Source organism: Carex rostrata, chromosome 15 (assembly GCF_964058835.1).
Source record: "Carex rostrata chromosome 15, lpCarRost1.2, whole genome shotgun sequence".
NCBI lineage: Eukaryota > Viridiplantae > Streptophyta > Magnoliopsida > Poales > Cyperaceae > Carex > Carex rostrata.
Window position 1 is genome coordinate 7136513 of NC_135932.1, and position 13296 is coordinate 7149808.

The following is a 13296-nucleotide window of genomic DNA, read 5'->3' on the forward strand; positions in this document are numbered from 1 at the left end:
TCTTTCTTAGTATGACCTTTTCAATCTAGAAAGGTTTCATTTTCCTTTTCACTGTGAAGTGTGAACACACGGAAATCAAAGCCCCAAATAGGCATGGAAGCCTACTCCGTGATTTTGAGTTTTAAGGTTTCCGTTCAAGTCCCTTGAAATTTATTAAATCATAATGGGGGGTGCTAATACACATAAAACAAAGAATCCAGTAAGACTTCCTATATACTTGATAATAAATTTTGAAAATCTTGCGGTGGCTTAGCACCCCCCAGCTTCAACTATGATCCGCCCCTGATAATTGATGTTTTCCATTAAAAAAATGTTTCATATTACAAATTTAACATTATGAACTTGATAAAATTTGAAGTATATATTTCACTAGGTAATATTAAATCAATTGATTTGAAATTTTAATTGTTCTAAATTAGCAGTGATATATGAATCATTAAGATATACTCAGATTGTAATAAACTTGATCGTTAGCTATCTATTTTATTAAACAAAAGATGGCGACTAATGGAGAGAATTGTATTACAAATACCAAAAGGTGATGGATTCAACCTCAGGAAGAAGACGTTGCATGCGCACAAAAACCAATAGGAAAGGCTGCGCAAACTGAGGAGTCAGTTGCTGACGCTGTTCCGAAGGTTCTGGAAAAGGAAACAGAAAAGGAATCTCCTACTTTTCAGATTTGGGAGGGATCGGGTATCAGTGCAGAATGTATAACGAGTCATTGTCAGCCTTTCGAGGCAAGCATCCTGGGTAGCAACCAAGTCTTGAAGCCACAACAGATCCCCATAAAGACAAAAGCCATACCACCTGGCGGGAGAGGAAGGGAATTCGCATCCTCTGAGATATCTCCTATGATGCGTGATTTTTCCGCCCAAACAGATCCAAGTAGAATTCGAATCCTCTGAGATATCTCAAACTTTGCGTGACTTTATGAAAAATCCCAACCGTTTAAAAACGTTCTGCACGAATCTCCAAGCACACATAACACTGAGCCCCTACACCACCTCCGAATAGGCACCGGACACGTCGGTCACGCAAAAGTTGAGATATCTCAGAGGATACGCACTCATCCAAGTATGGATACGGTCAATATATTTCACACATCCATCGAAAAAATAGAAATCAAATTTTCTCCTATTAAAATTATAATTTGGGCCGACAAATTTTGTGCTGTTAGCGATCACTATCAGGCCCTAACAAACGATCCAATAAAAAAGGTTTTAGGCCGATGAATTCGGATCCTCTGAGACATCTCAAACTTTGAGCCTTTTTTATACAATATCTCAAGTTCTCAACCGTTTAAAATCCGTTCTGCACGAATCTCAAAGCAAAATAATACTGGTTCACCGCGCTATCCCGAATAAGCACCGTAGACGTCAGTCAAGCAAAAGTTGAGATATCTCAGAGGATTCTATATTTGCATATTTGCATATTTATTAGTAGGATCTATATTGGAGCTTTTTTTTTAAAAGCATGTCTTATTTCTATATTTTTTTTGTTAAAAATTTATAATAATGTATTGGAACTCCAAAATAATTACATAATCACTTTTTAATTGTAAGTAAAGTTTAGACTCTTAGTCTCTAATTTAAAAAAAAAAAAATTGCAAACGACACTTTTGGTCGAAAAGGAAAATACAGCTTTAAATAGAGGGAACATTTCAAAGCACTCGAAGGCTCCAAAATCCAAATAATGAAAATAATTAAACGTATTGTATTTGTATACATATTCGGAATTTTTTTATAAACCATAAATAGAAAAATAATTTTGAGGGAACCAGCATGATTGTTTTTTTTTTTTTTGAAAAACCACAAAGACCGAGTGGAGCATTCGGTCTCCACTTTTTTTTTTCTCCAGACCGAATGCTCCACTCGGTCTCACTCTTTTTTCAACTTTTTTTTAACTTTTTTCAACTTTTCCGTGCGGCAAACGGTGTGGCATATGTTTTATGTATATGTATAGAGAGTGACTTGAAATTTCAAAATCCAAAAAGTCGATCCGAACCGTTCATCTTGTTTTTCATATTAATATGTGCTTGGAGATCAAATTTTACATTTTTCTGAATATTTTTACTATTTATTAAGCCACTTTGAAAATTGTTGATCCAACGGTGGCTGCTAATTTTACTGTTTTGTTAAGCCACCGTTGGATCAACAATTTTCGAAGTGACTTAATAAATAGTAAAAAAATTCATAAAAATGTAAAATTTGGTCTCCAAGCACATATTAATATGGAAAACAAGATGAACGGTTCGGATCGACTTTTTGGATTTTAAAATTTCAAGTCACTCTCTATACATATACATAAAAGGATTATTCGGATCTTATGTGGCCGAATTTGTGAAAAATTGAAAAAAAATGGTGAGACCGAGTGGAGCATTCGGTCTGGAGAAAAAAAAAAGTGGAGACCGAATGCTCCACTCGGTCTTTGTGGTTTTTCAAAAAAAAAAACAATCATACTGGTTCCCTAAAAATTATTTTTCTATTTATGGTTTATAAAAAAATTTCTACATATTCATCCCTTCATTGACTTGGACGTTGGACTTGACAAATTTCCTTTCACTTGTAAACGTATTAAATATTATTTTGGATAAAGAATAATAAAGTTGGTATCCGTACTTTACGATGGATAAAAGAAATCGGCGATTCTAACTCTTCAAAAATAAATAATTGAAGATCAAGTCCAGTTACATTTATGATTTACGAGGAGGGTTCAAATGCCTTTATTTTTTGTGCCTCTGTTATGTCTCTATTTTTTAAAACTTTAATAACTCAAATTTTAAAACTGAAAAGTCTAAACAAAACCATTAGATGTGATTTATGTTATTTTATCTAGGTGCTCATAAAAAATTATCACATTCCAATTTTATTTTTATGTGAATCAATAAGTAGAAAAATCAACGTCTAGAAATTATCCATATTAGTACGTTTTTTTACAAGCTCTTGATGACAACCAAAATCAAATTGAAATGTCATAATTTTTTACACGTGCATAGATAAAATGATGTAGATCACATCCAACGGTTTATTTGGAATTTGAAGTTTTAAATTTTGAATTATTAAAGTTTTTAAAAATGGAGACATGATGGAGGCATTTGAACCGTCCTCAAGATTTATTGGGTCAAATTCGAAAAAAAAGATGTTGGGGATGCCGAACGACACCATGCCAATAATTGTCATTGACGAATCAAAGGTAAAGGAAAACCAACAGTTCATCTGAATCAGGTGTACATAAGAGAACTGAAATCGGTCGGAGTAGGGGTGGAAACAGTCGGATATAGATTGGATAGTAGTCTTACCATATCTGTATCTGTTATAATTTTCGGATACGGATACAAATTAGATATCGGACGGATACGGATACGGATATTTTTCATACTTAGCTTGTTGGTTACAAAATATCTATTATATTATTAAAATATTAGTCGCTAATTATGTCATAGTGTTATATTATCCATCAAAATATACATATATATGCAATTTAATAAATTATTAGTACAATATGCAATTTAATAAATCAATTTAAGAACATATAACATATTTGTTGTGGTTTAAAAATGTAAACAGTCGGATACGGATAGTTAAAAGTCTTATCGTATCTTTATCCGTTATAATTTTTTGGATACGGATACACATCAAATAATTTAGATAATTTTTCGGATTTAGATCCGGACGAAATCCGATAATATCCGATCCTCGGAGGCTTGGATTTGAATCCGAATAGTATTCGAGCCACGTGTCTCATCCAATTCAAATCTCAGCTGTTGTCAATCTAATGGAGTAGAATTTGGGTGTTTTCAAGTTCACCAAATTTCTTTGTAAATTGAACTTTAAAATTTAATTAATTGGTTTCAAACGACGAATATAAACTCTTAAAATCTTTCTACCTTACAAGTAATGCATCTATATATAGGGGTGAAAACGGAGTCGAATTATCCGCTCCGTATCCGATCCGTATCCGCGTTTGATCCGAATTCGGATAAAACGGATTCGGATATTACCGGATACGGATCCGGATAATTCTTTGCTAAGAGGAACAGTACCCGGATACGGATTCGAATTCGAATAGGGGTGCTCAAACGGATCGGATATCCGCATGTATCCGGATCACATATTCTAACCCATTATATTCCTCTATCTTACTACGCAACCAGTGGAGTTCGGAAAGGGTTATATATTAACCATATTTATTTTCCTTTTTGGTTGTGGGACTAAAGCTATTTCGAAGCATCCGGACAGACCTAGCTAGCTAGCGCCTTTTTCTCTGCTTTATGAGGTAACGATTTTAACAAAGCAGTTTTAGCTTCACGCAGAGAACGAACTGTAGAATAAAATAGCATTGTATATGGTAAGTGCGTTGCCTGAAGTAAAAATAACTCTGTTAAAATCTTTACTCCTTTATGAGGCTCGTACTTCAAAAAGGCAGTGGTTGCCATATCTTTCTATTACATCTTTGGTTTTGATTTGGTTTTTCCATAAATTTTAATTACAAATTTAAATAAATTAACTTAAATTATTCATTCATTTTCATATTTGAATTTTATTAATTAGTATTTGTATCTTAAAGTTTAAATAATTCAATTATCCGATCATTATTCGTTTTATATCCGTATTCGAATCCGTATCCGTGAACTATCCGTTCCGTATCCGTATCCGTTTAAGGCGGATTTGGTATTGAATTTTAATATCCGTTTACTATCCGTATCCGTATTCGTATCCGCTCATTATCCGACGGATGCGGATATGGTATCAGCATTATCCGCTCCGTATCTGCTCCGTTTTCACCCCTATCTATATATGAAAATTTTAAATTAATTTATTATAAAGTTAAGCGATTAAAATTAGAAGATTTATAAATTTAATTCTTAAATTAGAATTTTTTTAACAATTTAAATTTATCATTTGATACCAATTCAATAAATTTTAAAATTGAGTTTTAAAAAAAAAAAAATTAGATAACCTTAAAAACACTCTATCTTCACATGTTCAAAACGAACGACATTCTAGATGATGCGCCAAAAACATGTAGGTAGGCGGTGGGCCCCAGCAGGAAGGTCTGTTGATTGTGGTGGATTACTCCTCAGGTCAACCATACATGTTGTGAAGTGGCAGAACGAAATATTAGAAGTCAAAATTCCACCATTTCATTTTGCTTCTCAGTTCCAAGTTGCAACAATTGGAAACGCCATTGCAGTTTGCAACTCCGAATCAGGATAATCACCAAACTTCACGCGACAGCCCAACTTTAGTCCCATATATTCCACTTTTACCCATCCGACGACTTGAAATTCTCAGGAAAGGAAGGCTATTCCAGTCATTTCACAAGTTATTTCCACTCCGAGAATATATTCCTTTTCGAGTCCTCGTCTCTCCTCGAAATTCTGATCTCCCATTCCGGATTCAAAACAGAAACATCGCTATTCAGTCCTTCGTCGCAGTCCGCCATGTCGCGCCGATCACTTCTCAAGCTTCGCCATCTACTCGGGTCAACACCTGACTCTCCGCTCCCCCTCGGCCACCGTTCCATAACCTACATGCCACGGCCAGGCGACGGCGCGCCACGGCTCGTAACCCTGATCCCTGGGGAAGGGATCGGACCTCTGGTTACCGGAGCAGTGCGCCAGGTAATGGAGGCCATGCACGCACCGGTCTACTTCGAAACCTATGAGGTGCACGGTGGCATGGAGACTGTGCCCCCTGAGGTGATCGAATCAATCAGGCGCAACAAAGTTTGTCTAAAAGGTGGTCTTGTAACACCAGTCGGTGGTGGAGTCCATTCCCTGAACATGCAATTGAGAAAGGAGCTTGATTTGTTTGCATCTCTTGTGAATTGTTTCAATCTGCCGGGCTTGCCGACACGGCATGAAAATGTTGATATTGTGGTAATCAGGGAGAATACAGAGGGGGAGTATTCGGGATTAGAGCATGAGGTGGTGCCAGGTGTTGTAGAAAGCCTAAAGGTAGTTTTTCTCTTTTCGTATTCTGATTTGGTTGCAGGTATTTTTGTTGCATTTTACCATACTATAAGCATGTATAATACTACATTAGCAGAATTTTGATACTGGTTTCAGTGCTGCGTTCTCTGCTTAATCCCAATCATTTAGTACTTGTGATAATTTCAATGGGCATTTTAAGCGCAATAAAGTCAAATATTATGGTTGTGCATTTTGTGTTCTTATATTTCATATTTTAGTATTTTACCCATGGGAGAAAGAATAATATATTGTGCTGTAACTTTCACAGGTACATGAGGTGGAATTACAAAAGGTACTAAAAAAATACATAAAAAAAAACTAGTTTCTTAACATTTGGGAAATCCTGCGGCTCCTGCCTACTCTTTTTAATAAAAAATACAAGCAAGTTGGATTTTTGTGTAAACCGCCTTTGGCATATGAGCACAAACATTTAAACAAGTTATGACACATACCAAAAAGAGGCATTGTCTTTAAACTTAAATAACTTGTAGTGAATATTTATTATCTTTTGTAGGTGATCACAAAGTTCTGTTCTGAGCGGATAGCTAAATATGCTTTTGAGTATGCTTATCTGAACAACAGAAAGACGGTCACAGCTGTGCACAAGGCCAATATAATGAAACTTGCAGATGGTTTGTTCTTGGAATCATGCCGTGAGGTGGCAACTAAGTATCCGAGCATAAAGTATAATGAGATAATTGTCGACAATTGTTGTATGCAACTTGTTGCTAAACCAGAGCAGTTTGATGTCATGGTCTGTTTTTCACATCTTTCCCTTTTACCCTTTTTTGGTAAAGAGAATTATTTTCATGGTTCGTTACTTTGTATAGGTACGTTATGATGTGTATCAATGTCAAGACCAGACTGTTAAAATAAAAAATGTGATTAATGCAAAAAGCAATCAAATGCTAAATTGAAATTTAAATCAGACTCAGCCCAACAAGCTACAAAATAAAAAAAATAAAAAAGCCCTGACTGGTATAGGGTGGTATCTGTCTGTACCTTACGAACTTTTAGCCCAGCTCTAGACTATTGTCTTAAGTTAGCACTTAGCATGGTTCACGTTTGATATTTTTCTCCTGCTGGAGTTATTTATTCTGGCATTGATTTCATATTCACACTTTGATAGGTGACACCAAATCTCTATGGAAATCTGGTGGCTAACACTGCTGCTGGTATTGCTGGGGGCACTGGAGTGATGCCCGGAGGTACTTTTCCTCTTACATTTTAGGAACTCTTTCTTTTTACTTTCTAAAATTATTAGTATTCAAATCCCTTAATTAAATATTATCTATCACCAGGTAATGTTGGTCAAGACCATGCTATTTTTGAGCAAGGTGCATCAGCAGGAAACACAGGGACTGAGAAATTGGTCAAGCAGCAGAAAGCCAACCCAGTGGCACTTCTCTTATCATCAGCAATGATGCTTAGACACTTGCAGTTTCCCTCATTTGCTGATCGACTCGAGACATCTGTCAAGCGTGTCATAGCCGAAGGCAATTATAGAACCAAGGATTTGGGTGGGAGCAGCACCACTCAGGAGGTTGTAGATGCAGTTATTGCTAATCTTGACTGATGTTTAAGTTTGATTTTTGTTTTTGGAAGCAGAAACAATTTTTGGGCTGAAGGTGTTAGCCCAATATTTTTTATTTTTTATATTGCTTGCCAATTTTGGTCGCATACTTTTCTTTTAATAATCCAGGAGCTTGCCCTGATCTTGTTCCTATTATGTATTTACATTTGTGATTCGATCGGAAGTGATCAAGGCTTGTGCAAACTGTGCTGTTATATACAACCAAATTGTTACATTGATTGGGAAGCTGCTTTTTATTTTATTTTCCTCCTATTACTTCTGGGCAACTGACTAATTGTTGTATTATTTTCAGAAGACATGTGCTTCAGGAATTACATTGTTCCTAGGAAATGTTTGCTTTAGCTCAGATTAATTGGTTTTTACTAGTTAGATTTATGATTAAGGTGTAAATATATTTTTTAATGAATTCTTTGAAAAATTGTAAAACTACTGGGAATCTGTTATCGATACAGTGAAATTGAACCCAACTGTATGGTTTGCAATTGTTGAAAATTGATACATGTGCTAAAACGAGAAGCCATATCTTAACCTCTATTATTTGTACTCGCTAAAGCTTAATTTGAATTCCATCTAATAGGTTTCTGCTAATAATAGATGATTTTCTCAAGGTGAAGGCATCAATCCATTGAAAAGAAAGAAAGCAAGAGAACGAAGCACTATAATTAGAGGCATAAATATTTGAGTACGCTATTATTATCATTAGAAATCAAACATGAACCATTAAATCCTGCCATTCTCCCTGAAATCTATCTTGCTGATAATTGCTTTTGTTGCAGGGCTCCAAATCTTGCTAACCAAAACCCAATAATCCACCATGTTTCGGCAATCGTTCCGCCATCTCTGTCAACTCATCCCCTCCTCTCCTTCCGCTCCTCTCTTCCACCGGTCTGTGACCTACATGCCACGTCCCGGTGATGACACTCCACGTGTTGTAACTCTAATTCCGGGCGACGGCATTGGGCCAATCGTGACAGATGCAGTTTGCCAGGTCATGGAGGCAATGCACGCTCCAGTCTCCTTTGAGACCTATGAGGTGCATGGTAACATGGATTCTGTTCCGCGAGAGGTCATCAAGTCAATCCGCCGTAACAAGGTCTGTTTGAAAGGTGGCCTTGTCACCCCACTTGGTGGAGGCGTGAGCTCTCTGAATGTGCAACTCAGGAAGGAGCTCGATCTCTATGCTTCGCTTGTTCATTGTTTAAATTTGCCCGGACTACCAACACGGCATGACAATGTCGATATTGTGGTTATCAGAGAAAATACTGAAGGAGAATATTCTGGATTGGAGCATGAGGTTTCACCAGGGGTTGTTGAGAGCCTAAAGGTACTTCATTTCATTATACTTATTTGTTACTTGTGCAAATTTCCTTAGAAATATGCACAGATAGTATAATCATTCTGTACATCTGAATCACAATTTGTAGGTGATAACAAAATTCTGCTCTGACCGGATTGCTAAATATGCCTTTGAGTATGCTTACCTCAACAACAGACGTAAAGTCACGGCCGTGCATAAAGCTAACATTATGAAGCTTGCTGATGGTCTTTTCTTAGAATCCTGCCGTGATATCGCATCTATGTACCCAAGCATTGATTATAACGAGATTATTGTGGATAACTGTTGTATGCAACTTGTTTCAAAGCCTGAACAATTTGATGTCATGGTATAAATGTCTTTAAAACTCAGATCTATCTTAAAAGTTCAATGCCTCTATTATAATATCTAGATTCTAATTCATTGCTACTAATTTGGCAGGTAACACCAAACCTTTATGGAAATCTGGTGGCTAACACTGCTGCAGGCCTTGTAGGAGGCACCGGTGTCATGCCTGGAGGTAATATGTTTGAAGTTTCTGATAATCTCAACATTTCATTATGGCAACATTAACTACACATGTTTTGTGTTGCTAGCTAGTTCAATATAGGTTAAATGTGATTCTTCTTCAATTTTGCCTCTCTCATTGGTTTTTGGCTTTGTTGGTGTTAATTATTTGAGCTAAGAAAGAAATAAAGGTGTATAATGTGGAGCCATTCTGGTATAAATATGTGTTGAGATTAAACAGTAGTTTCAGTTGAGCTTTACAGCTTCCTCCTCTTTTTTTTCCGGTTATGAATGGTGGTCTCTTGACAGAATAATTTATCTCGCAGGCAATGTAGGCGAAGACTATGCCATATTCGAACAAGGCACCTCGGCCGGAAATGTGGGTAATGAGAAAATAATTAAACAGAGAAAGGCAAATCCTGTAGCCCTTCTCCTATCGTCTGCTATGATGTTGCGGCACTTGCAGTTCCCTTCATTTGCTGATAGGTTGGAAACTGCTGTCAAACATGTGGTTTCTGAAGGGAAGTTCAAGACGAAAGATTTGGGTGGCGATAGCTCCACCCAACAAGTTGTCAATGCTGTTATTGCTAATCTCAACTTGTTGTAATTTAGAATAGTATTTATAATTTGCGATGTAGCAGTTTTGTAAGAATCAGTAGAGTTCCTTGTGTTGTTCAAAATCTGTTCTTTCCTGATTAAGATTAAAAAAAATGTGAAAGCTAATTATTATCACTAATTGTATTGTGTTAATTAGGACAAGCTTTCAACTTACATAATTTCGCATAACTTTACCTTTTCTTATTTCTCTCTGTTTATTTTTTAAATTTAATTTTTCTTCTTTTACTATAAAAGAGGAAACATAACTATAGCACTTCGGTTCAGCCAGAAGAAACACCTAAAAGAAGGTAATCAGTAATCACGATAAATAAAAAAAGAGGCTTTTTTTGAGCAATTTTTTTTATAAATTTTAACAAAATTAGCTAACAAAAAAGATTCAACAAAGGAAAAAAAAAATTGGTAACTCTTCGTGGAAATGTAAAAATATGTATAATCATTCCGTTATTCCCTTAAAATACCAATCATTGCCTTCTCCCTTTAGGACCACCCTTTGACAGGAGCGAATTTAAAAGGGTATTGGAAAATTAGCAATTCTGTTGTTCACTTTTTATAACTCTACACAAGGCTAATACTTTTCGGTAAATTAAATTTATACTACCAATCTCAGTTTTCTGATTTTGCCCCAGCATTTTTGGTTCATATTTCTTAATCACAAGCACTGAGGCTTATGTAGAGAACGACGACGACGTCAGATAGCTACCAGCAAGGCCTAACTCTAGGCAATTTGTTCAATCCAGTAACCCTACCAGGCTGCCACCAACGGAGGCAACCATCCAACTAGAGTAAGGTCGCATCATTTCAACATTGTTATAGCTCCAATTTCATCCCACTAGTGAAGTCACGTATTTTCAATTCTTATCGTTGTACCAGCTTCTCCTCGTTCTTCTTCATCACCCATTGCATATTTGCATTTTTCTTTCTTTCAAACCTTCAATGGCCATATCATCTTCCATGTAAACTTCATTTAGCTCTATTTATAAGGGCGAAAACTTCATTTAGCTCTATTTATAACTTTAATTTCTATCTTATTTACCTCAAAATTCTATTTTATTTACATGTAAACTTCGGCTCATATATAACGCTATTAATTTATTTCGAGAAAATTTCCTTTAAACTTTATTATTTGATATTATACTGTAACGAGTAATGACATTTATTCATTCTCCATCCTTTTCACTCTTAGTTACAAGTCAATTCTCTCTCTCAAACGATACCAAGATTGTAAAATCTGTTCGGACTGCCATTTTGTTTTGGTTACTAAAAACATATAAATTATATAGAAGTTCACAACCTCATGGCAACCTTCTAGTGGAACAGTATGGTACCAACGAAAACCAACATGTAAAATACCAATGCCAACCTGACCAACATACCAGAAACGAGCTTCAGTACCAACTGGCACACATAAAGTTCCAATAACAGCAATAACTAAATACATTTTCAAGCTCCACATGAAGGGTGGTGTGTATGATACAGAATACATTGGAAATTCTACGAACTGCCCCACTAAGTCTCTACTACAGAGGTATTGAGCTGACACGATCAATATTAGAAAATATTTCACCACATCCCTCAGAATTTAACCAGACTGAACCCTTTTTCTCTATCCTTCACCTTGATTCAGTCAATTCAATTTATTGGCATCTCATCTCCACAGTTCTTTCTCCCACATCTCCATTTTCATCTTGTGTATCTCAAGACACGACACAACACAACAGACTAGGCTAACAAATGAAAGGGAGTAGCAGACCAAAATTTACAATGTTAAGTATGAGGGGCCCAAAATGTGCATCCTGTGAAAAAAATTTAGAGGGAAGGGAGCATTGTCTTAAACTATTTTAATAGAGGGGCAGTTTGTAAATTTGCTGGAAAGTATATAAGCATGCAACCACCCCAACAAAGACGTGCTCATCCAAGAGCTCCAACATGCAAATTAAATTACAATTCACTACCCAGGTTTAATGACAGGACCCAAAACCCACATTGCGTCCCGGAACACAGACTCCATATAGCACATGCACAACCTAATACTATTAAAAACAGGGTCAACTACAGCAAAATATTTATATTAAAAAAAAAACCTAGCCGGACAGTGACTTTAGTAAGGTCCTTGGACTGGACCAAATTGGCAGCTCAATTAGCAAATTTGCCAAATTTTCTTCTTTTTCTTCACAAAGTGCATCAACTTCAGAACAGATTTCTTCTATCTTTCTGAAAATAGCCTCTTGGTACTCCACCTACACTTCCATACAAGCAACTCAATAATTAGCCTCTTCTATATCATCTATTTTTACCATGGGTTCTGAAGCATACACTCCAAAATTAGTTAGTCTCAACAGGTCTAATGGGGAGCAACATCAAACAATTGTTTAGTGTAGGTATGTCTACAATGCTGCAAGTATATTTTTGGGTTTACAAAATTGCTCCACTTACACCATCAGGTTTTTAAACAATAAACCATACTTACACCAGGGCTGATGCCTGGAAGTGTGCTTAACTATGCAAGTACGGATTTCCAGTAATTTTAGCAACTAGTACATTAATAAAATTCTCCATAGATTTGAAAGTATTAATCTACCTAAAAGTAAGCATCTACATGAAATCAACCTCTACAAATTATAAATTAATTTGATTAGTGACCACTGAAACTTCTTCAAAATTTAGGAGCTCACTTTCAGCTAAATTATCATCGGTAAATAATTTAGAGAGAAACCCTAACCCTCAGTTGCAGTAAAAAATGGCTCTTTGCCATCCCTATAGCCGTACCTGAATCAAGAGCTCATCAACTGAGTGGTCGTGACATAGATTCTCCATCTGTCTCGTGGTTTGAGACTCATGGACTATTTGAGACCTCAAATCAACACTAGGTCTCTCAGGCAATTGCTCAGAGAGCAGATTGCTTGTAGAAGTGAGTCGTTCCCACTGGTCCAGCTCTTTTTTATATTTATCCCGTAAACCTTTCAGACAGCTTAGCTTCTGCTGTCGGCGCCATCGCCTGAGCTCCGCTTCACTCTCCTCCGTCGCTTCTGGCGCCTTCGCGGCCGCGTCAGACGCGACGGAGGCTTGATCTACAGCGTGGCGGGGCCTCCTGTAGATAAAACCGTCATCTTCGCAGATCTCCCTCAACTCGGCGGGTCCGTCTCCGTTCGAGGGCACCGCCATTTTTGGGGGTCTTGCGATAATTTGAATTTGGGAAGGTAGAGTCCCAGAACAATGCTCTTTGGGGTTTTTAAGATCCCGTCGGGTTCGAATTCGTATCCCCTAAAGTAATCCGATTTTTTATTT

At 36.6% G+C, this 13296-nt stretch overlaps 3 protein-coding genes across 5 annotated transcripts; 2 read left to right on the forward strand and 1 right to left on the reverse strand.

Annotated features, from left to right (window-relative positions):
- The first annotated feature begins 5185 nt into the window (after positions 1-5185).
- On the forward strand, positions 5186-7860 carry LOC144566065 (isocitrate dehydrogenase [NAD] regulatory subunit 1, mitochondrial). 2 transcript variants are annotated; one of them, XM_078315929.1, is made up of 5 exons: positions 5186-5962; positions 6246-6269; positions 6492-6731; positions 7107-7185; positions 7279-7860. In XM_078315929.1, the coding sequence occupies exons 1-5, from the start codon at positions 5447-5449 to the stop codon at positions 7551-7553; spliced, it is 1134 nt and encodes a 377-aa protein (XP_078172055.1). In that variant the 5' UTR covers positions 5186-5446; the 3' UTR covers positions 7554-7860. The 2 variants fall into 2 exon arrangements, with proteins under 2 accessions (XP_078172055.1, XP_078172056.1); XM_078315930.1 differs by lacking the exon at positions 6246-6269 and having other exon boundaries at positions 5188-5962.
- Positions 7861-7947: 87 nt separating this feature from the next.
- LOC144566066 (isocitrate dehydrogenase [NAD] regulatory subunit 1, mitochondrial-like) lies at positions 7948-10181 on the forward strand. The gene is made up of 5 exons (XM_078315931.1): positions 7948-8253; positions 8348-8895; positions 8996-9235; positions 9328-9406; positions 9720-10181. Exons 2-5 carry the CDS (start codon positions 8386-8388, stop codon positions 9998-10000), a joined length of 1110 nt encoding a protein of 369 aa, XP_078172057.1. The 5' UTR covers positions 7948-8253; positions 8348-8385; the 3' UTR covers positions 10001-10181.
- A 1258-nt stretch (positions 10182-11439) lies between these two features.
- Positions 11440-13240, reverse strand: LOC144566853 (cryptic loci regulator). 2 transcript variants are annotated; one of them, XM_078316890.1, is made up of 3 exons: positions 12778-13240; positions 12093-12248; positions 11440-11804 (listed from the first exon to the last, which is right to left on the reverse strand). In XM_078316890.1, exons 1-2 carry the CDS (start codon positions 13171-13173, stop codon positions 12093-12095), a joined length of 552 nt encoding a protein of 183 aa, XP_078173016.1. In that variant the 5' UTR covers positions 13174-13240; the 3' UTR covers positions 11440-11804. The 2 variants fall into 2 exon arrangements, with proteins under 2 accessions (XP_078173016.1, XP_078173015.1); XM_078316889.1 differs by having other exon boundaries at positions 11737-12248; positions 12778-13239.
- Between the last annotated feature and the right edge of the window lie 56 nt (positions 13241-13296).